The following is a 19,995-nucleotide window of genomic DNA, read 5'->3' on the forward strand; positions in this document are numbered from 1 at the left end:
CATAGGTTTTTAAAAATTATTATATTTCAGTTAAAATTATTTTAGAATTCCAATTGCAATGTATGTTACAGGTTATTTAAAATTGTATTTTATAAGTGTAAGTGTATAGACTTCCTGGTTTATCTGTTACTAATGATTTCAAGGTCAACTGTCATGAGAGGAGGAAATGGGTTATGTAATTTCAAATCTTTGAAGTTTGTTGTCACGTGCTTTTATAGTGCAATGTGGTCCCTTTTAAATGTGTCCTCAGTCTGTGTCTCAGCTTTTTGGTCATGTACATCTTGGGAACAACACCCTGGTGGTGGTCAGGAGGAACAGGGGTGGGTGCAGTGTATTCTCTGTCAGTGGTTGTATTGCAGAAATCAAAGGACAAAAACGTCCAGACAACTTGATGAAGAAAGTAGGATTTATTTAGCTGGTGGAGCAGCGTGACCTCCAATGAGGCAACCAAAGACGTCCTCCCCAAAGTTAGATATACAGGTTTTAATAGAATACAGGTTTTCATGCAAGGAGCTCGTGATCCCTTTGTCTAGAGGTACATGTCACTCCCAGGACTCCAGGATGGGAGGGTGAGTTTAGGTGGAATCAGAGGATGAGTGTTGGCATTTTTAATTAAGGTATGTAAACATTGTTTCTTAAAAGCTTTTGAGAAGAGCCTGACCAGGTGGTGGCGCAGTGGATATAACGTCTGACTGGGATGCGGCAGACCAAGGTTTGAGACCCTGAGGTCGTCAGCTTGAGCGCGGGATCATCTGGTTTGAGCAAAGCTCACCAGCTTAGACCCAAGGTCTCTGGCTTGAGCAAGGGGTTACTTGGTCTGCTGTAGCCCCACGGTCAAGGCACGTATGAGAATGCAATGAATGAACAACTAAAGTGCTACAAATAAAAACTGATGATTGATGCATCTCATCTCTTTGCGTTCCTGTCTGTCTGTTCCTATCTATCCATCTCTCTGACTCTCAGTCTGTCTCTGTATAAAAATATAAAAACAAAACAAAAAAAATCTTTTAAGAAAAGACAAGGGGAAGGTGTTTTCAGATGAGTCCTATCTTCTTTGCTCTGTGTAGCAAGAGGCCCCAAGCACCCTTTCAGAGAACTGTAGGAAGTAGTTCATCTAGAACTGGCTGACTCAGTTACCCCTGCTGGCTCCCTTCCCATGCATTCTGCTTTTTTCTTCCTCAGGGAAGAGGGAGCATGCCCCTTTCCTCAGTTGATCCACTTACCTACTTATGTTGAGTAAGTTTTCTATCTCTGTACTGATTTTCTTTTTTTGTGGTAATCTGTTGGTTTTAAAAGAAGTATTTTCTATCGCTAAAAGAGAGTTGGATGAAACCCATGGTTATGCCCTGGCCAGGTAGCTTAGTTAGTTAGAACATCATTCTGATACACCAAGGTCATAGGCTCAATCCTCAGTCAGGGGACATCTAAGAATTAAACAATGAATGCAAGAGAACATTGGTAGTGTCATATTTGGAGTTTAGCAGTTCTAACCAGTATGAGTGCCATACTATAGTAGTCTGAATTTGCCATTTCCTAACAGAGCTTATTTTTACAAAGTTAGGTACTTGGTCTTGTCGAAATAAGAACCATGAAAACTGGGGAGTTTTAAGGAGTGTATCTGAGCCAAAGTGACTCCAAACGTTTGGACTGAAGATCTCCAATCCTGCAGACTGACAGTGTAGCAATTTCGATTTTATTTACTTTTTAAAATTCATTTAAAAAATGAATTTTAGAGAGTGAAGAAAGAGAGAAGGGGAGGAACAGAAAGCATCACCTTCCATATATGCCTTTATCAGGAGAGTCCAGTATTTTTATTTCTTTAATTCAATTTAGAGTGTGGAGAGAAGCAATTTTTTTGTGTGTGCCTGAGACAGAGAGAGGGACACATAGTTACAGACAGGAAGGGAGAGAGATGAGAAGCATCAATTCTTTGTTGGGGTACCTTAGCTGTTCATTAATTGCTCTCTCATATGTGCCTTGACCAGGAGGGTACAGCAGAGTAACCCCTTGCTAAAGCCACCAACCTTGGGCTTCAAGCCAGTGACCATGGAGTCATGTCTATGATCCCATGTTCTTGCCTGCAACCCCGCACTCAAGCTGGTGAGCCTGTGCTCAAGCCAGCGACCTTGGGGTTTTGAACCTGGTTCCTCTGCATCCCAGTCCAATGTACTATGCACTGCACCACTGCCTGGTCAGGCACCATTCCCTTTATTTATTTATTTATTTATTTATTTATTTATTTATTTATTACAGAGGCAGAGATAGACAGGGACAAACAGGAACAGAGAGATGAGAAGCATCAATCATTAGTTTTTCATTGCGCGTTGTGACTTCTTAGTTGTTCATTGATTGCTTTCTCATATGTGCCTTGACCGCGGGCCTTCAGCAGACCGAGCAACCCCTTGTTGGAGCCAGTGACCTTTTTGCTCAAGCCAGATGAGCCCGCGCTCAAGCTGGCGACCTCGGGTTCTCGAACCTGGGTCCTTCCGCATCCCAGTCCGATGCTCTATCCACTGCGCCACCACCTGGTCAGGCATCATTCTCATTTTATAGATTAAAAAGGCACAGAGAAATTGAGAATATTGCCTTAGGTCGCACAGCTGGTGATGGCAGAACTGAGATTCAAACCCACTGTGGAATTATCTGGAGTCCATGTGGTGTACACCATAAGATTCTCGCCCTGAAAGGGCAGTGACAGAGTGAGGGAGACCAGGTACCCAGACTGACCCAGGCACACAGACATGCACACACACATATTCCTCCCTGGCTTTCACCTCTGATTCAGAGGAAACCAGGACAGGAGCCAAGAGAAGCCAAGGGAGGTGGGTGGTGAGCCTACTAGGAGAGAAGGCTCCACTCCCTGGCAGTCAAGGAAATCCCTTTCCCTGGTGAGTCGGTCTCAAAACAATCTCCCTGGGCAGTAACCTAAGTAGATTGACTCCAGACTTCCATGTTTCCAGGGGTTGAGTTTCTGTGCCTGACAGTGTGAGTTTTCTGTGGCCCTCTGGGAACTCTTTGCTTTCAGTGATGGGGAGGGGAGAATGAGGTATGTGGGCTTCATAGTTTTATGAAGATAAGATTTATTAGAACAGGAGGCCAAGAGAACATGGAGGAGATTGGTGTTGACATTACCATAGAACTTAAGAAACTGTTTCTCTAGCTCATGTCTTGTCATAAAAGTGAAAAACTTGTTTAACCAGTTACTTCTGTACTAATTATAGTCTTGGGAGGGTAAGGGGTCAGTAGACTTGTTCTGAAGTCCTTTCAGAGCTGGGGTATGACCTGTGTCACAGCTATAGCTGTAAATATGCGATTTAATGCTAATGACTCACTCACCCTTCTTGCAAACAGAGGGCTTCTCCCCTGAGTGTGTCCTCTGGTGTGTGCGGAGATGTGACTTCTGTGAAAAGCCTCGGTCACACTCCCTGCAAACATAGGGCTTCTCCCCTGAATGTGTTCTCTGGTGTGTGAGGAGATGTGACTTCCGTGTAAAGCCACACTCACACTCCCTGCAAACATAGGGCTTCTCCCCTGAGTGTGTACTCTGGTGTCTGAGATCTGACTTCTGTGTAAAGCCTTGCTGACACTCCCTGCAAATATAGGGCTTTTCCCCTGAGTGTGTCCTCTGGTGTGTGATGAGATGTGACTTCTGTGAAAAGCCTCGCTCACACTCCCTGCAAACATAAGGCTTCTCCCCTGAGTGTGTCCTCTGGTGTGTGAGGAGAGTTGACATCTGTGAAAAGCCTCGCTCACACTCTGTGCAAACGTAGGGCTTCTCTCCTGAGTGTGTCCTCTGGTGTGTGAGGAGATGTGACTTCAGTGAAAAGGCTCGCTCACACTCCCTGCAAACATAGGGCTTCTCCCCGGAGTGTGTTCTCTGGTGTGTGAGGAGATTTGATTTCTGTGAAAAGTCTCGCTCACACTCCCTGCAAACATAGGGCTTCTCTCCTGAGTGTGTCCTCTGGTGTCTGAGGAGAGATGACTTCTTTGTAAAACTTCGTTCACACTCCCTGCAAACATAGGACTTCTTCCCTAAGTGTGTCCTCTGGAGTCTGAGATGTGACCCATCATCAATTCCTTGCCCACACTCTCCATACTTGACAGCTACAATTCTTGACATTCCTACTCTCATAGACAGTTTTTCTGTGTCCACTAAATTTACTTTCTGGCCTCTGCTGGGCACTTCCTGCATCATTCTCTCTTGCTCACTAGGGCTTCCCAGGTGTCCTTTGGGAGGTTTGAAAAAGGCCCTTGAAATCCTCCTTGGCCTGGCCCTTTTAAGCAGTTGTTTCCATTTTTCTTTGACTTTTTGACCTTCAGCTTTGTCATCCATGTTGTGTGTATCAGAATGTTGCTGCTGCTGATTTGGATCCTCTGGGCAGGGATCCTCTGATTGGAGCTGTTTTCTTGTAGATGTTCCTGGGAGAATATCAGAGAGTTGATTGCGTCCAACATGTTGGCTGAGGAATTTCTGACTGGATAAGGCCAGAGAACATGAGGGACATATGTCTTTCTCTGGCTGTGGTTCTGCTGAAAGAGAAAATTTTGGTCAGGACAGATGTTGACAAGGCTGCCTGGGTCATATGTTTTGTTAAGAAGTCATTCTTACGAGGTTGACAGTGTAATCTCTGTCTCTCACAAAGTGTTTCTTTACAGTCCCTTTTCTCCTTCATTTTTATGTACTATATCTTCTTTAGAAATACAGAAAGCCCATATCAAGGGTGCTTTATATGCATTGCCAGACAAGGGACTGTCAAGTAACATCAGGGGCTGTTTCACCCCTCGTATGGGTGGAGCAATGCTGACCTTTCCTATATACATGTAGCTTTTAACACAGTTATTTAAAAAGACCACTGGCCCCAACTAGTAATTGCTTCCCTCATAGTTTCCCACAGATAGACTGAAAATATGACCTTCCTCAAACCTCACATCAAATATTCATACTTGATTTCATTCAGTGTCACCCTATTTCATATACAATGGGAAGTCCTGTTTCAAAATATTTCCCCAACCATACTTTTTAAAAATTGATTGATTTTAGAGAGACAAAGAGGAGGAGCAGAAGGAGGAAAAAGAAGAAGAAAGAAGAAAAAGAAGAAGAAGGAAAGAAAGAAAATAAAAAAAAGAGAGAGAGAGGGAGGGGCATTTATTCATTGTTCTACCTAGACCTGCAGTTATTGGTCATTTCTCGTATGTGCCCTGACCTGGCATCAACCTTGGTATTACAGGATGGTGCTGTAACCGACTGAGCTAACCAGCCAGGGCCCCCAACCATACTTCTTACATGCTTGACTCCTATCTCTCTCCAGCTAATCCACCATCCTCTCTCACTTGGAGATGAAGTAATCTCTGAGAGGATTTCCCACTGAAGTGGTTTTTACCAAAAATTAACAAAGCCAATCCGAGAGAACAAGCCACCCAGTAGCCAAGAACAGCACCATCGTCCCACCTCACTCAGGAAGGTCCCCAGTGTCTCAGCTGGGATCACAGCACTGCATTTCCTGGCTGCTGGGCATCTATCCAACCTCTGCTCTTACCCTGTATGCTAGACAGGAGTGGTCCTCAGAAAAGAGACCCTGGCCAGTTTTCCCAGTGTTGGCCCGGCATGTGGATGTCCCAGGTTTGATCCCCGGTCAGGGCACATATAAAAAGCGACTATCTGCTTCTCTTCCCCTCCCTCGCCACCCCCCTCTCTCTTCCCCTCCCACAGCCAGAGGCTCGATTGGTTCGAGCATCAGCTTCAAAGCTCAGATGGTTCAAGTGTTGACCTCAGTCACTGAGGATTGCTTGGCTAGTCTGAGCATGGACCGCAGACTTGGGTTGCTGGGTGGATCCTGGTAGGGGCACATGAAGATCACAGCACTGCATTTCCTGGCTGCTGGGCATCTATCCAACCTCTGCTCTTACCCTGTATGCTAGACAGGAGTGACCCTCAGAAAACAAGACCTGGCCAGTTTTCCCAGTGGATAGTGTTGGCCCGGCATGTGGACGTCCCAGGTCTATCTCCCCTCCTCTCACTTAAAAAAATTAAATCAAAAGTAAAAAATATAAAGATTTTTCCTAAGAATCAAAGGCATATGAAATGAATCCTTAATTTCTGAAGCATCTGATTAGAAATCTTACAGACTTTAGAGTGTACCATGAAAATTTCTAAGGTGAGTTCTCTCTTCTTTCCATTTTGAAGAACAGTTGTGCCCACCTCTAGCTGCTGAGAGCTCTCTCTTCTTCTTGCTGCCACACTTGATGCCCAGCTTCTGGCCATACTTGTCACTGTACCCGACCAGCAGCTCAGAGTCTGGCCTGATGACCCGGCAGGTTCGGTAGAAAATCTGCCTGCGATACTGAAAGGCCACCAGGTTCTGCTCTTCATCATCCTGGGCACAGTTCACATACCTGGGATTGAGGCAGGTGAAAGAAAAATCCACAGGCGATGAGTTCCTATTACCTCTCAGAGTCATGTCTAGCTCTGCACCTGACACTTGGGCTCTGATGTCACCCACTCCCACAGTGCTCCCAGAGAACCTTCTGTTCAATGTCTGAGCCTCTCTCAATGTCATACAACTTCCTATCTTCAAGTCCTGCTTACTGTGCTCATCCTGCCTAATACCATTTTCCAAAGACAGTTCCAGATGTAACCTCCACCCTGATTGGCCATAAAACCCAGTGACCTCTAGCTTCTCTAAATTAACTCAGTTCCTGTTTTATATCACAGAACTTGCTACTTGATGTTGGACTCTGTGTCTAGATTAGTTCACATTATTCAATACTCAGCCCAAGTCCATCTTTTCTTGAGAGGCCTTTCTCCATTCTCCTCACATTTTATTTAGGTAGCATTTAATGCCTCACCCAGGATTCCAAAAAAAATCTGGTGGTCTCCACCCCTACACCGAAGTGAGAATCTGGGAGACAGACAGACAGACTCCCGCATGTGCCTGACCAGGATCCACCTGGCATGCCCACTAGGGGGGGATGCTCAGCCCAAGTGGGCTGTTGCTCCACAGTAACCAGAGCCATTCTAGCGCCTGAGGTGGAGGCGGAGGCCATGGGGCCATCCTCAGCACTGGGGCCAACTTTGCTCCAATGGAGCCTTGGCTGTGGGAGAGAAAGAGAAAGAGAGAGAGAGAGAGAGAAAGGAGAGGAGGAGGGGTAGAGAAGCAGGTGAGCGCTTCTCTGTGCTCTGGCCAGGAATCAAAACCTGGACTTCCAGTCGAGCTGATGCTCCACCGCTGAGCCAACTGACCAGGACTTCAAGGTCTCTTTGTCTTTGCAAAATCATAAAGAATAATAGCTTATTCACATTCTGTAGACCCTGATAAAAGAGCCCCTCAGGGAAGTGGCCCATGATCATTGCTCTGCAGGCTTCAGAACTCAGTTCTAGTTAGAAGTGAGGCTGGGATAATTGGCTGCCCTCACAGGTTTAGGCTATTCTTGGTTTAGGTATTCTGGCACTGTGCACTTCTCAAAAAATAGAAAAATTATAGTTAAACATTTCTAAAATCAATTGTTTCAATCTGTCTGCAATTAATCGTCCATAAGAAGATGGGTTATATCAGGGGTCCCCAAACTTTTTATACATGGGGCCAGTTCACTGTCCCTCAGACTGTTGGAGGGCCGGAATATAAAAAAATTATGAACAAATCCCTATGCACACTGCACATATCTTATTTTAAAGTAAAAAAAAACAGGAATAAATACAGTATTTAAAATAAAGAACAAGTACATTTAAATCAACAAACTGACCAGTATTTCAATGGGAACTATGGGCCTGCTTTTGGCTAATGAGATGGTCAATGTGCTCCTCTCACTGACCACCAATGAAAGAGGTGTCCCTTCTGGAAGTGCAGCGGGGGCTGGATAAATGGCCTCAGGGGGCCGCATGCGGCCCACGGGCTGTAATTTGGGGACACCTGGGTTATATGATTTCTTTAAGTAATGAATACCTTCCTCCTAACTGGAATACAGTAAGAGTTTGCTTAAATGTTCATTAGATCAATTAAATAATAATCCAGGACCTCAAAATTTTTTTCCAGTGCCTAAATTTTGTCTGGCATAGAGATGTATATTTTGAGGACATATGCTATATTATATCTCTTTTTTCCTCTAAATACCTCTTGCTTTGAGAGAGCACCAAATGGAGATAAGATAAAAGAGGAACACAGGATTGAGGGAGACCACTGAGGGAGGCATGATGAGAAGGAAAGATTTATGGGCCTGAGAGGGATGAGTGTTCTCGTGACTCCCAGAAACTTGTTGGCCTTACCTCATCCAGTTGGCCCAGGATTCATCCTTCCCATCCACATACTCATGGCAATTTCTCCCTTTGGTGATCTGCATTTCAGGAAGAAAAAATAAAGGCCTTTTTTCAGGTGAGGAGGTAATAGAAGAATTATTTTACCCTACTGTCAACAAAGCCTTTTCAGCTTGCATGCATTGCCACTCGTGACCACATGATATTTTTCTTACTCATCACATCTGAGTTGACCTGTCAACTCAGGGCTGGCAGGAGGCATTTCTTTGTGTCTGTACCACTTTGCTCCCACTTAACCTGTGATACTTATCAGGAGTTCCATAGTGTGCAAACTCCACTCAATACTCATAACTAAACATATTGTCTCCATCCATGTCCTAGCATGTAGAAAGACAGGTCCCATCAAGCCATGGGAGGGATGTGGGAAGCCACAAGATAGGGGAAGAGGTAAATACTTCTCACCAGCCAGGAGTATCTGTTGTTGCCTGCCTCTTCATCTTCTGTGATCTGGCCCTCATAAGGGCCAAAGTGCAGACCCACTGGCAGAGCAGATGCCTCATTCCACACTCCAAGCCCAGCCTCAGGGATGCCCGATGCTCTGATTCTCAACCCAGGGGGCAGAGTGAGGGCTGCGTGGTTCGGATGCCCCTTATCCACTGCACAGTCTTTTACAAATGTAGGAGGCCCATGCACGTCACAACTGTCAATGAAGAAGTTCTGACACTTCTCACAATCTGGGGGTGAGAGCAACAGGGATTAGGGAAGGTGTAGTGCATGTTTCTGGACATACAGAGCCTCAGAGAGAGCCCAGGAACTCACATCACTGAGCCTCAATTCTGTAGTGCAGGTCCTTAGGGGAACGGAATGCTCTAAGGGCCAAATGACCAGATGAAATTATTCTATGAAGACATAACATGCTTTGTGAGGGTCACTTACAGAGGTAGTCATCATCCTGGGGCTCGCTGACCTCTTGGTACACATGGCCTTTTCTTTCTTGTAGGCTATACATCTTTACTTTGGTCTCCTTTCTCCTGAGTTCTAAGTTGGAGAAGAGTGAGTTTGGTAGAGTTTAGAGTGTAAGTCCCTATTTTGTCAGAAAACACACAACCTCCTCCCATCAAATTATCACCTGTCCTTCTATATACTCTGGTATTTTCCTTTGTTAACTCTCGGCTCAGAGAGCCTTTATAACAGTAAGCCTCTACACTGACTACAGATGGACAATTCAGTCTTTGTTTCTAGATCTTCCCATTATGAGTTTTAACTTCCCAACTTTTAGTTATTCATAAAATATTTATTAAGGGCACAGTATATGTAAGGTATTGAGGAAAGGCCTGGTATACAACACCAACAGCGTATGGTCGCTATTATCAGAGATGTATTTTTTTTTATTTATTCACTTTAGAGAGGGGAGGAGAGAGAGAGAGAGAGAGAGAGAGAGAGAGAGAGAGAGAGAGAGAAAGGGGAGGAGCAGGAAGCATCAACTCCCATATGTGCCTTGACCAGGCAAGCCAGGGTTTTGAACCGGCAACCTCAGTGTTTCCAGGATGACGCTTTATCCACTGTGCCACCACAGGTCAGGCCAGAGATGTATTTATTGAACGTGTGTGTGTCAGTTCTTTTAAGCCCTAGCCAGTAGCTCAGTGGATAGAGTATCAGCTCAGTGTATGTCCCGGGTTTGATTCCAGTCAGGGTACATAGGAGATGCAACCATCTCCTTCTCCACCCCTCCCTCTTCCCCTTCTATATCCCTTTCTCTCCCCCTTCTCTCTTTCTTTCTTTCCTGCAGCCAGTGGCTCAATTGGTTCAAGCATTGGCCCTGGGTGCTGAGGATGATTCGGTTAGCTGGAGTACATCATCCTGAGGTGCTAAAAAACAGCTCAGTACTCGAGAATTGGGGTTGCCAGGTAGATCCTGGTAAGGGTGCATATGGGAGTCAGCCTCACTATCTCCCTTCATCTTACCTAAAAAATAAGTATATATATACACAAATAAATACATTGAATTAAATACTGTCAAAGAATACATGTACAAATTAGCATTGAAGAGCTCAGAGAATTTGTAAGATTTGCCCAAATCTCCAGTGCTAAATTCACTCTCAGTTTAGTAGAGCTTAAATCCAGGCCTATTCAAAGTCCACCCCACATTCCTAGGCTATACTTATTATCCTTTCTAGAGGACTCAGAGGAACTGAAATCCACTAATGATTCTCTCTTACCCAATTTTCATCTAGAGAGTTGTCCAGAGGGTCTTGCTTCTTCCGGATGGACTGTGATGCTGAGGACCCAGGTTTGAAACCCCCAGCTGCCGGCTTCAGTAGGGGCTAATCCGGGTTGAGTGCAGGCTCACCAGCTTGAGCGTGTGATCATAGTCATGACCCCATGGTTACTGGCTCAAGTCCAAGATAGCTAGCTTGAGCAAGGGGTCACTAACTGTGCTGTAGCCCCCCAGTCAAGGCACATATGAGAAAGCAATCAATGAACAACTAAGGAGCTACAGTAAAGGATTCTTCTCATCTCTCCCTTTTAGCCAGTCTGTCCCTGTCTGTCCCTCCCTCTCTATCTCTCACTAAAAGAAAAGAAAAAAGAAAAAAAATTGGCCATTCTTGTCAAAAAATATAATAAACGTCACTTAACTGGACAAAAAGTCCATTTCTTTAACATAACACTTCCTCCTTTCTGTCTTTAAAAAAATTTTTTTTAATTGCCAGACCTATGGTGGCACAGTGGATAAAGCTTTAACCTGGAATAATTAGGTAAACAATTCATAACCCAAGGCTTGGCTGGTCAAGACACAAACAAGAAGCAACTACAACAATTGATGCTTCCTGTTCCTGTTTGCCTCCCCCTTCTTTCTCACGCCTCTCTATAAAATCAATAAAATTCTTTTTATTGATTTAAGAGAGAGAGGAGGGAAGAGAGTGAGAGAGAAACATTGATTTGTTGTTCCACTCATTTATGCATTTAGTGGTTGATTATTCTTTCTTTTTTCTTTTCTTTTTGTTAGCTAGAGAGACAGGAAGGGAGAGGGATGAGAAACATTAGCTTATAGCTGTGGTACCTTAGTTTTTCATTGATTGCTTTCTCATATGTTCCTTGACCAGGGGACTCTAGCTGAGCCCGTGACCCCTTGCTCAATCCTGCAACCTGTGCTCAAGCCAGCAACCTTGGGCTTCAAGCCAGTGACCATGGGGTTACATCCACGATCCCACACTCAAGGCAGCGACCCTGCACTCAAGCCGGTGAACCCATCCTCAAGCCCGCAACCTTGGGGTTTGGAACCTGGGTCCTCATTGTCCCAGGTTGATGCTCTATCCTCTGTGCTACCACCTGGTCAGGCTTCAATGGCTGATTCTTATATGGGCCCTGACTGGACATCAAACCCACAACCTTGGTGTATGGGGACGACTCTCTAATAAATTAAGCAACTTGGCCAGGGCTCCTTTCTGTCTTCTTGTTTCAGAGTGGCCTTGTCCAGTCTAATGGTAAAGTGACCACCTTGCCTCTTTTCCTTCTTATCCCTTGACCTTTACACATTTGGCCGTCCTTGCCCTTCCTTAATCATCAGAGTCTGCTGTGCTCCAAACAGTCTTGGGAACAGAGCCTCAGGTCTGTGGACCACAGAAACCATTTGGGTCAAGTTAGAGATCACACCTGGACTGCAGCTGTGTTTCAGTGCTAGACCCATGAACGCAGAAGGACCTTACTGACCACACCCTCATGAAACCAGACACACTGAAGAGATGGCTGACACAAGGCCTGATACAATGGTCCCTACCCTGTCCCACACCCCAGCTGCCTTAAGCACCATGATTAATCCCTTCTCGTCTGCAATGTGGCCGGCGCTGCCCAGGGAGCCCTGTCCTGGAGCACTACTCACCGGCCAGACCTTCCTCCTCCTCTTGTGATGACAAGTGTTCTGAATGAGTTATTTTTACGTGCTTTTATACTTTTATACCGTTCCTGCTCATTAACACATCTATAAATATGTGTAATCATTTACACATGGAAGCAGTATAGCAAATCGCCGGTTTGCTAAATGCAAGTTCTGTCCCTCGTTAGCCGCTGAGAGGCGGGGACCTGACCCCAGGTGGGTTTCTAAAGGGCAGCACCCTGTCTGTGGCCCCTACCTCGCTGCCTCCGAGTCCATTCTTCATGCGAGTTCTCAGTTTCCTCCGCCGGGGGTCCGGTGGCCTGACGGCGTTTAACCATGAGAGCGGTCCGAGGGGCTCTGAGGCCTGGGGAGAAACAAAATCGTGGTCCCGAAAGCGAAGCGGTTGTAGGAGCAGCCCCGACACAGGCCGGTCCGTGTGCGGCCCGCGGTTCCCGCGCCCCGTCACCTGTGCGCAGCAGCGCGTCCTGGTTCCTCTCCACGTTGCGGCAGCGCGCCTTCTCCCTGTCGCCCATGGCGGCCACCCCTCCCGGGAGAAGTAGGCGCGGATGTCCCTGAAGGCGCCGGGGTCTGGGGGGAGACGCGGCCACGTGACCCGTGTTGCAGCCGGCGGAACCGCCCCTCACTTTGCCGGGCTGCCCCCAGCCCGCCGGCCTGTGCTCACCTGCAGCGAGGCTCACGCCCTGCTCGCCGCTCCCGCCACCGCCCCGCGGGCCCCCTTCCGCGTCCGTGCTCCGGCCGCCCTGCTCGCCCAGCTCCGACCTGCCTGCGCGGGAGACGGCGCTGAGGCTGACTGCTTGGCCCACGGGAGCGCAGTCGGGCGCGCGCTCGGGGTGGGACACGTGGGGCCAGCCCCAGGGACACAAGGACGGGCCAGGCCTGGGACTGAAGTCAAGTCAGTGACCCCCGTGCTCAAGCCAGAGCTGGGCTTTAAACCAGCGACCTTTGGGCTCAACCAGCGACCATGGGGTCATGTCTTATTATCCCGTTCTCAAGCTAGTCCGTCCGCGCTCAAGCGTGATGAGCTTATTACATTTTCTTGTTGTTCAAGTGCTCTCTTTGTTGTAAGGTACCAAGAAGCTGCAAATTAATATTGATGTTCTAGGAAGAAAAGATCAGGCTTTCCTGTCCTTTCCTTGGAAAATGGAGGAAAGGAACTTAAAAGTCTCCTGACTTACAAGGATGACTAGGGTCATTTGGTTTTAAGTTCTCTGAAAGGATTAAGGTTAACTAAGAAACTTCCCTTTCAATAGGAGGCTGAATTTTCATACCACCTTGCATTGATTGTAGTTCCTCCCTTTCCTGGAATCTTGAGAGTAAAATACCTCTAGGCTAGTGAAGGAAGAGGAACCCTGAAAGATTTGCAAATGTCCTTGGTTGTGTTACCTTGAGAGTCTTAATGTTTCTGTGTATCCCCAGACAAATGTTATACTCTTGTTAATAATTGTGCCATAATGTCATGCTCTCTCCCACCCGTGTGTGATCAAGGGTATATAAGCAGCTGAACTGTTTTGGGGGCTGCATGCTTTGGGCCTGATGCCCCATGTCAGCCATATGCGGCCGGCATATTTAAAATTTCCTTCTTTAAGAAAACTCTTCAAAATTCATCTGGACTGGGTGTCTCTATCTGGACTTGATGAAGTGAGGTACAGTGCCTTTCAGAATGTGGGGTGCAGTACTTTATAACATCTTGAGTCCTCGATTCTACTCTCAAGTTTATTGAACATCATTATGACTGTTTGCTTTGAATTCTTTATCTGTCCAATTACTCATCTCCATTTCATTACGATATTTCTCTGGAGTTCTTTTCTTGTTCCTTTATTGGGGGTATATTCTTCTGTCTCCCCATTTTCTTTGACTGTCTGTTTTTGTTCTTTTAAATAGAATGAAATAGTCATTTCACTCAGTCTTGAAAATGTTGTCTTTGTTACATTGTGTGTTGAACAGTTTCAGCCTGCGGATTGTAGTTGGGGGAGGTGCATGCAGTGCCTGTCACTGGCCTGAAAAAGTGGGTTCTGAATGGGCCGCCTGGGGTGTGTGAGCCTTTTTGTCCTTTTAATCTGGGAGGGCTGCCTGGTGTAAAAGGGACTGCGTGGTGTGTGCTGTGTTCTGTTTTAATTATCTGTTGTCAGAGCACGGTCTGTGCTGGGTTACCTGATTGCTTTCTTGTATCTCACCCCCCATTAGATCCACCCTTTGTCCTGGTGGGGTAGCCTGGTGCACACACAGCCTTAATTTGTTCACTCTCCACCTTCTCGGGGCTTGGCAGCCCTGTGCACATGCACAACATTGCCCCCCTCACTCCACACTGGGCCGCAAGGTTTTGCTAGGTTTGTGCTTTCTTTGGGTAGAGCAGCCCGACCAGTGTGAGCAGCAGTGCCCCCTAATCTCTGCACTTTCTCTGATCAGGGAGTCCTGTGTGCAGACTATAACCCATTTGCTGGCTCCCCATTTTCCAGGAGGAGTAATGCCAGTAGTGACCCACTATCTCTGCACTTTCTCTGGGTCAAATAGTCCTGCAGCCGGTATCAGAGTGTTTGCTAGCTCTGCACTCTCTCTAGGTGGGGGAGCCCCACATGCACATGCAGCTCAGTGGGCAAAGTGTGGCCTTGCCATACCTACCTGCTGGGTCGATATCCGGGAAGAGGAGCTCTCTTTATACAAGCTACGCTGCCCTCATGATTCTGTTGTATTTAGCTCCAGGTGTTGTAAAGTATCTGTACCTCAGTTCCATGGGTTCACATAGAGACACCAAGTCCAGATGAATTTTAAGGACTTTTATTAATGGAGATTTATTAAATATGCCGGCTGCATATGACTGATACGGGGCATTTGCAGACCCAAATCGTGCATGCAGGCACAACCCTTGCTGCAGGTTATATACCTTTGCTCACACACACACACAGGTTGGCAGGAAAAAGAGGAGGAGGATGGGACACAATTCATTAGCAAGGTTACAACATTTGTCTATAGGATTTATAAAAACATTTCTATATATCAAAACTTATAAGGTAACACAATAGCAAAAATGTTATTCTAAATATTAAAAGATATTCCTAAATTTTCTAGTGGTCATTTGCCAATTTTTTTTTTTTGTATTTTTCTGAAGCTGGAAACGGGGAGGCAGAGACAGACTCCCGCATGCGCCTGACTAGGATCCACCCAGCACGCCCACCAGGGGGAGATGCTCTGTTGCAACCAGAGCCATTCTAGCGCCTGAGGCAGAGGCCATGGAGCCATCCTCAGCGCCTGGGCCATCTTTGCTCCAATGGAGCCTTGGCTGCAGGAGGGGAAGAGAGAGACAGGAAGGAGACGGGGAGGGGTGAAGAAGCAGATGGGTACTTCTCCTGTGTTCCCTGGCTGGGAATCAAACTCAGGACTTCCGCACGCCAGGCTGACACTCAACCACTGAGCCAACTGGCCAGGGCCCATTTGCCATTTTTTGTTTTGTTTTGAGATATATACATTAATTATACATTTTCAGGAGGGGAGGAGTAGTTTTCCTGCTGCCAGGTGATTAATGCCTGCAAATGGCTCATCAAATAGGAAAATGTTTTCTTAATCCCTCTCTTCCTGCACCTGGCTAACTATTTACCTGTTTGCTTAGAGGTGGGGGGAAGGGAGGGAATCCAAATCTCCTTCCCCTCTTTATTTACAATACAATGCTATTGGCCATCCTGAGTTGGTGTAAATCACACAAGTATAAAAATTATTTTTACAAAATGTCTCTGTATGCCTAGCCCAAATTATTAAAATGCCCTTTAAGCTTCTTAGTAGAAGGGAGTTTCCTACACAGTATGTTTCTGCAGGCCAGGAAACTTTCATATTTCCTCCCCCTCCCTTCCTCAAAGGAAGGACAGGACAGGAAAGCCTGACCTTTCCTCCTAAAACATTAATATTAATATTGCAGCTTTTGGGTACCTTACTGCACAGGAGGGGTGGCTGGGGGCGTGTTGCAGTGCCCTGTGGGTGGCCATAGAGCCTGGATGGAGCTCCTGTCTTCTATCCACTTGCCCAGGAGGTGTAAACAGTGGTACTCACTGGTCTCTTTGGTCTTGAATTGTTTCTTCACCTCCTGCAGAGCTCTCATGGTTCTTCAGCCTTCTATATGCTCCCCCACTCTCTCTCTCTCTCTTTCTCTCTATCTCTCACTCGCTTGTTAAGCAGAAGCTATTTAATTTTTTCTCAGTTGTCTTTCAGGAGGAATTGCTCTAAGTAAAGGGGTACATTAGATAGGATTTTGGGAGGGTGCAAGCTCAGTGTCCACATGTGCCACCATCTCGGACCCACTGGAGAGTTCTTAAATAAAGTCTGATATTGGCTGCAGCAACAGGCTGCTGCTCTGATATGCTCTTATTTTTTATATTCGAATGTCTATACAATTTTTGAGACATTGGTTTTTCCTCTGATTTCAATTAGTTGTTGGATCCAGGAGGAATAGTTCATTTTCACCTCGGTTAACTTTTTTTGTTGTAAAGTACCCAATCCACAATTCTGCGGGTTTTCATAGAGACACCAAGTCCAGATAAATTTTGAAGAGTTTTATTAAAGGAGGAAATTTATTAAATATGTTGGCCGCATATAGCTTACACGGGGCACCAATCCGAAATCGTGTGCGTCTATAACCGTGATGGTGAATGTTTTTATAAAAACCACCCACTTTTGGCCCTGGCCGGTTGGCTCAACAGTAGAGCGTCGGCCTGGCGTGCAGGGGACCCGGGTTCGATTCCCGGCCAGGGCACATAGGAGAAGCGCCCATTTGATTCTCCACCCCCCACCCCCCTCCTTCCTCTCTGTCTCTCTCTTCCCCTCCCGCAGCCTAGACTCCATTGGAGCAAAGATGGGCCGGGCGCTGGGGATGGCTCCTTGGCCTCTGCCCCAGGCGCTAGAGTGGCTCTGGTCGCGGCAGAGCGACGCCCCGGAGGGGCAGAGCATCGCCCCCTGGTGGGCAGAGCCTGGTGGGCGTGCCGGGTGGATCCTGGTCGGGCGCATGCGGGAGTCTGTCTGACTGTCTCTCCCCGTCTCCAGCTTCAGAAAAATACAAAAAAAAAAAAAAAGAAAGAAAGAAAAAAACCCACCCACTTTTGCAGTGTTGGTCAACCTGGCCCCTCCTGCCCACTAGTGGGCATTCCTGTTTTCATGGTGGGCCAATCACAGTGCTGTTTGGTTGCTCTGCTACCACCCACCATGAAAGCTGGAATGCCCATTAATAGGCAGGAGGGACCAGGTTGACGAGCACTGCAATAGTGGGCAGCTTTTATAAAAAGGTTCACCATCACAGGTCTATAATATTCTAGTGGCCGGTTATATACCCTTAGTTATACATGAGCTTTGAAAAAGCCTGACATCACGGCATGAGCTCATAACCTTTGTTTTCTCCTATACAGGTTTGGGAAAAAGATGAAGGGGGGATGGGACACAATTCATTAGCAAGTTTATAACATCTGTCTATAGGATTCATAAAAAGATGCTTCTACACATTAAAACTTACAAGGCAACACAACGGTAAAAATGTCACTTTACATATTAAAAGACATTCACACACACACACACACACACACACACACACATATATATATATATATATATATATATATATATATATATATATATATATACACACACACACACACACACACTTTTTTTTGGATTTTTTTCCCTGAAGTTGGAAATGGGAAGGCAGTCAGACAGACTCTCACATGCACCCGACCGGGATCCACCTGGCATGCCCACCAGGGGGAAATGCTCTGCCCATTTGGGGTGTTACTCTGTTGTGACCAGAGCCATTCTAGTGCCTGAGGCAGAGGCCATGGAGCCATCCTCAGTGCCTGGGCCAACTTTGCTCCAATGGAGCCTTGGCTGTGGGAGGGGAAGAGAGAGATAGAGAGGAAGGAGAGGGGGAGAAAGGAGAGGTGGAGAAGCAGATAGGCACTTCTGTGTGCCCTGGCCAGGAATCAAACCCGGGACTCCTGCATGCCAGGCTGACACTCTACCACTGAGCAAACCGACTAGGACAGACATTCCTATATTTTCTACTGTTCATTTGTTATTCCTTTGTCCAAAGACAGTGGAGAGGTAATTTCCATGAGAACAAATGCCTGTAAATGGCCCATTAATATAAGAAAAGGTTTATTTTAATTTTTCTCTTTCTACACCTGGCTAGCTATTCACTCGCTTCCTTATAGGTGTGGGGGGAGGTCAGAGAATCCAGATCTTCTCCCCTCTGCATTTACAACACAATGCTATCGGCCATCCTGGTATGATGCTAATCACACAAGTACAAAGATTATTTACAAAATCTCTCTGCACACCTAGTCCAAATTAATAAAATGTTCTTTAAGCTTCCTACAATATTAATATTAATTCTGTAGCTTTTGGTACCTTACAGCAATCCCTACTGGTTTTATTTCCTAAGTCAAATCCTTGACTTAATTTACTGAAGAGCATGAAGCTGTTGTGTAGAAGATGTTAACTTATAACATGTAATAGATATTTAACAAACAGCATTAATAGCAATACAGTTCACTAAAGAAATAATATTGCTGATTGATTTCCTACCAATTGTACAAACCTTTGCAACTTACATAAAATTAATTGGGTTTTATAACAATTTACTTTTAGTCAGAACTTTTTAACCTTTAGTGATAATTAAGTTGACTTTCTTTTTACCCTAGTTTCCCTTTTCCCAAAGTCTGATTAAAAGGAAGTCCTTAGTAAGTTTCTTCATGCACTCACCATACATAAACCAACCAGCTTCTGGTTTGTGGTTGGAGTAGGGCATGCCATTTTTCTTTTTTTTAATTTTTTTAAATTTTTTTTATTTATTCATTTTAGAGAGGAGAGGGAGAGACAGAGAGAGAGAGTGAGAGAGAGAGAGAGAGGGAGGAGAGACAGAGAGAGAGAAGTGGGGGAGGAGCTGGAAGCATCAACTCCCATATGTGCCTTGACCAGGCAAGCCCAGGGTTTCGAACCGGTATCCTCAGCATTTCCAGGTCGATGCTTTATTCACTGCGCCACCACAGATCAGGCAAGCACGCCATCTTTCTACCTTAGCAGCAGTGGGAGTGGTCAGGATCACAGTGTGTGGACCAGTCCTCATGGGAGTCAGTCCTTGGGTGTTGTACTTGATCTCCTGGTAATGCTGGAAGTGCCTCTTGGACAGTCTTAGAACTGTTTGCTGAGTAACCTGTAAATCCTGCAAGTACTTAGGGAAGGGGTGATTACATTTCTTTTACAATTTGATTCATGCATTTTATTTTTCCTGAACCTTTGGGTACCTGTGGGCACAATGTAACTTCTAATTAGTTTCTAATTAATATTGGGTTCCTTTCCTACTAGCTTTGAGACTGTAGACACAAATGCAGGTCCAATACTAGAATGGGCAAGCTAAACCTGGAAAGAACCATATATAGCAATTTCCTAACAATTGTCAATTATTTTTATTAAAATCTATTTTTTGGCCCTGGCTGGTTGGCTCAGCAGTAGAGGTCGGCCTGGCGTGCGGGGGACCCGGGTTTGATTCCCGGCCAGGGCACATAGGAGAGGCGCCCATTTGCTTCTCCACCACCCCCCTCCTTCCTCTCTGTCTCTCTCTTCCCCTCCCACAGCCAGGGCTCCATTGGAGCAAAGATGGCCCGGGCGCTGGGGATGGCTCCTTGGCCTCTGCCCCAGGCACTAGAGTGGCTCTGGTTGCGGCAGAGCAACGCCCAGGAGGGGCAGAGCGTCGCCCCTGGTGGGCGTGCCGGGTGGATCCCAGTCGGGCGCATGCGGGAGTCTGTCTGACTGTCTCTCCCCGTTTCCAGCTTCAGAAAAATACAAAAAAAAAAAAAAAAAGTAAGAGTTTTCTAATTAGTTTC

The 19,995-nt window shown here is 46.1% G+C and overlaps 2 protein-coding genes across 2 annotated transcripts in view; both read right to left on the bottom strand.

Annotated features, from left to right (window-relative positions):
• Window positions 1–3,328: 3,328 nt before the first annotated feature.
• Window positions 3,329–19,995, bottom strand: part of LOC136335758 (histone-lysine N-methyltransferase PRDM9-like) — a 45,843-nt gene continuing 29,176 nt past the window's right edge. The window contains exon 3 of the mRNA XM_066276855.1: window positions 3,329–3,968. Within this exon, the coding sequence (XP_066132952.1) occupies window positions 3,329–3,968 (640 nt within the window). The remainder of the gene's footprint in view (window positions 3,969–19,995) is intronic.
• Window positions 4,192–9,257, bottom strand: LOC136334094 (histone-lysine N-methyltransferase PRDM9-like). The gene is made up of 6 exons (XM_066273876.1): window positions 9,185–9,257; window positions 8,711–8,982; window positions 8,261–8,328; window positions 6,200–6,393; window positions 4,315–4,530; window positions 4,192–4,208 (listed from the first exon to the last, which is right to left on the bottom strand). The coding sequence occupies exons 1-6, from the start codon at window positions 9,255–9,257 to the stop codon at window positions 4,192–4,194; spliced, it is 840 nt and encodes a 279-aa protein (XP_066129973.1).

The sequence above is a fragment of the Saccopteryx bilineata genome, chromosome 4 (genome assembly GCF_036850765.1).
Source record: "Saccopteryx bilineata isolate mSacBil1 chromosome 4, mSacBil1_pri_phased_curated, whole genome shotgun sequence".
Taxonomy (NCBI): Eukaryota; Metazoa; Chordata; class Mammalia; order Chiroptera; family Emballonuridae; genus Saccopteryx; species Saccopteryx bilineata.

What these genes read in the sequence shown, in the direction of transcription:
- LOC136334094 (XM_066273876.1), bottom strand. Translation starts at nt 9,257, where the DNA reads ATGTATAGCCTACAAGAAAGAAAAGGCCATGTGTACCAAGAGGTCAGC. An exon ending in TCCTGGGCCAACTGGATGAG is followed by an intron (nt 6,394 to 8,260) that starts GTAAGGCCAACA and finishes CCTCAATCCCAG; the next exon opens with GTATGTGAACTGTGCCCAGG. An exon ending in AGAGCTCTCAGCAGCTAGAG is followed by an intron (nt 4,531 to 6,199) that starts GTGGGCACAACT and finishes TTTCTCTTTCAG; the next exon opens with CAGAACCACAGCCAGAGAAA.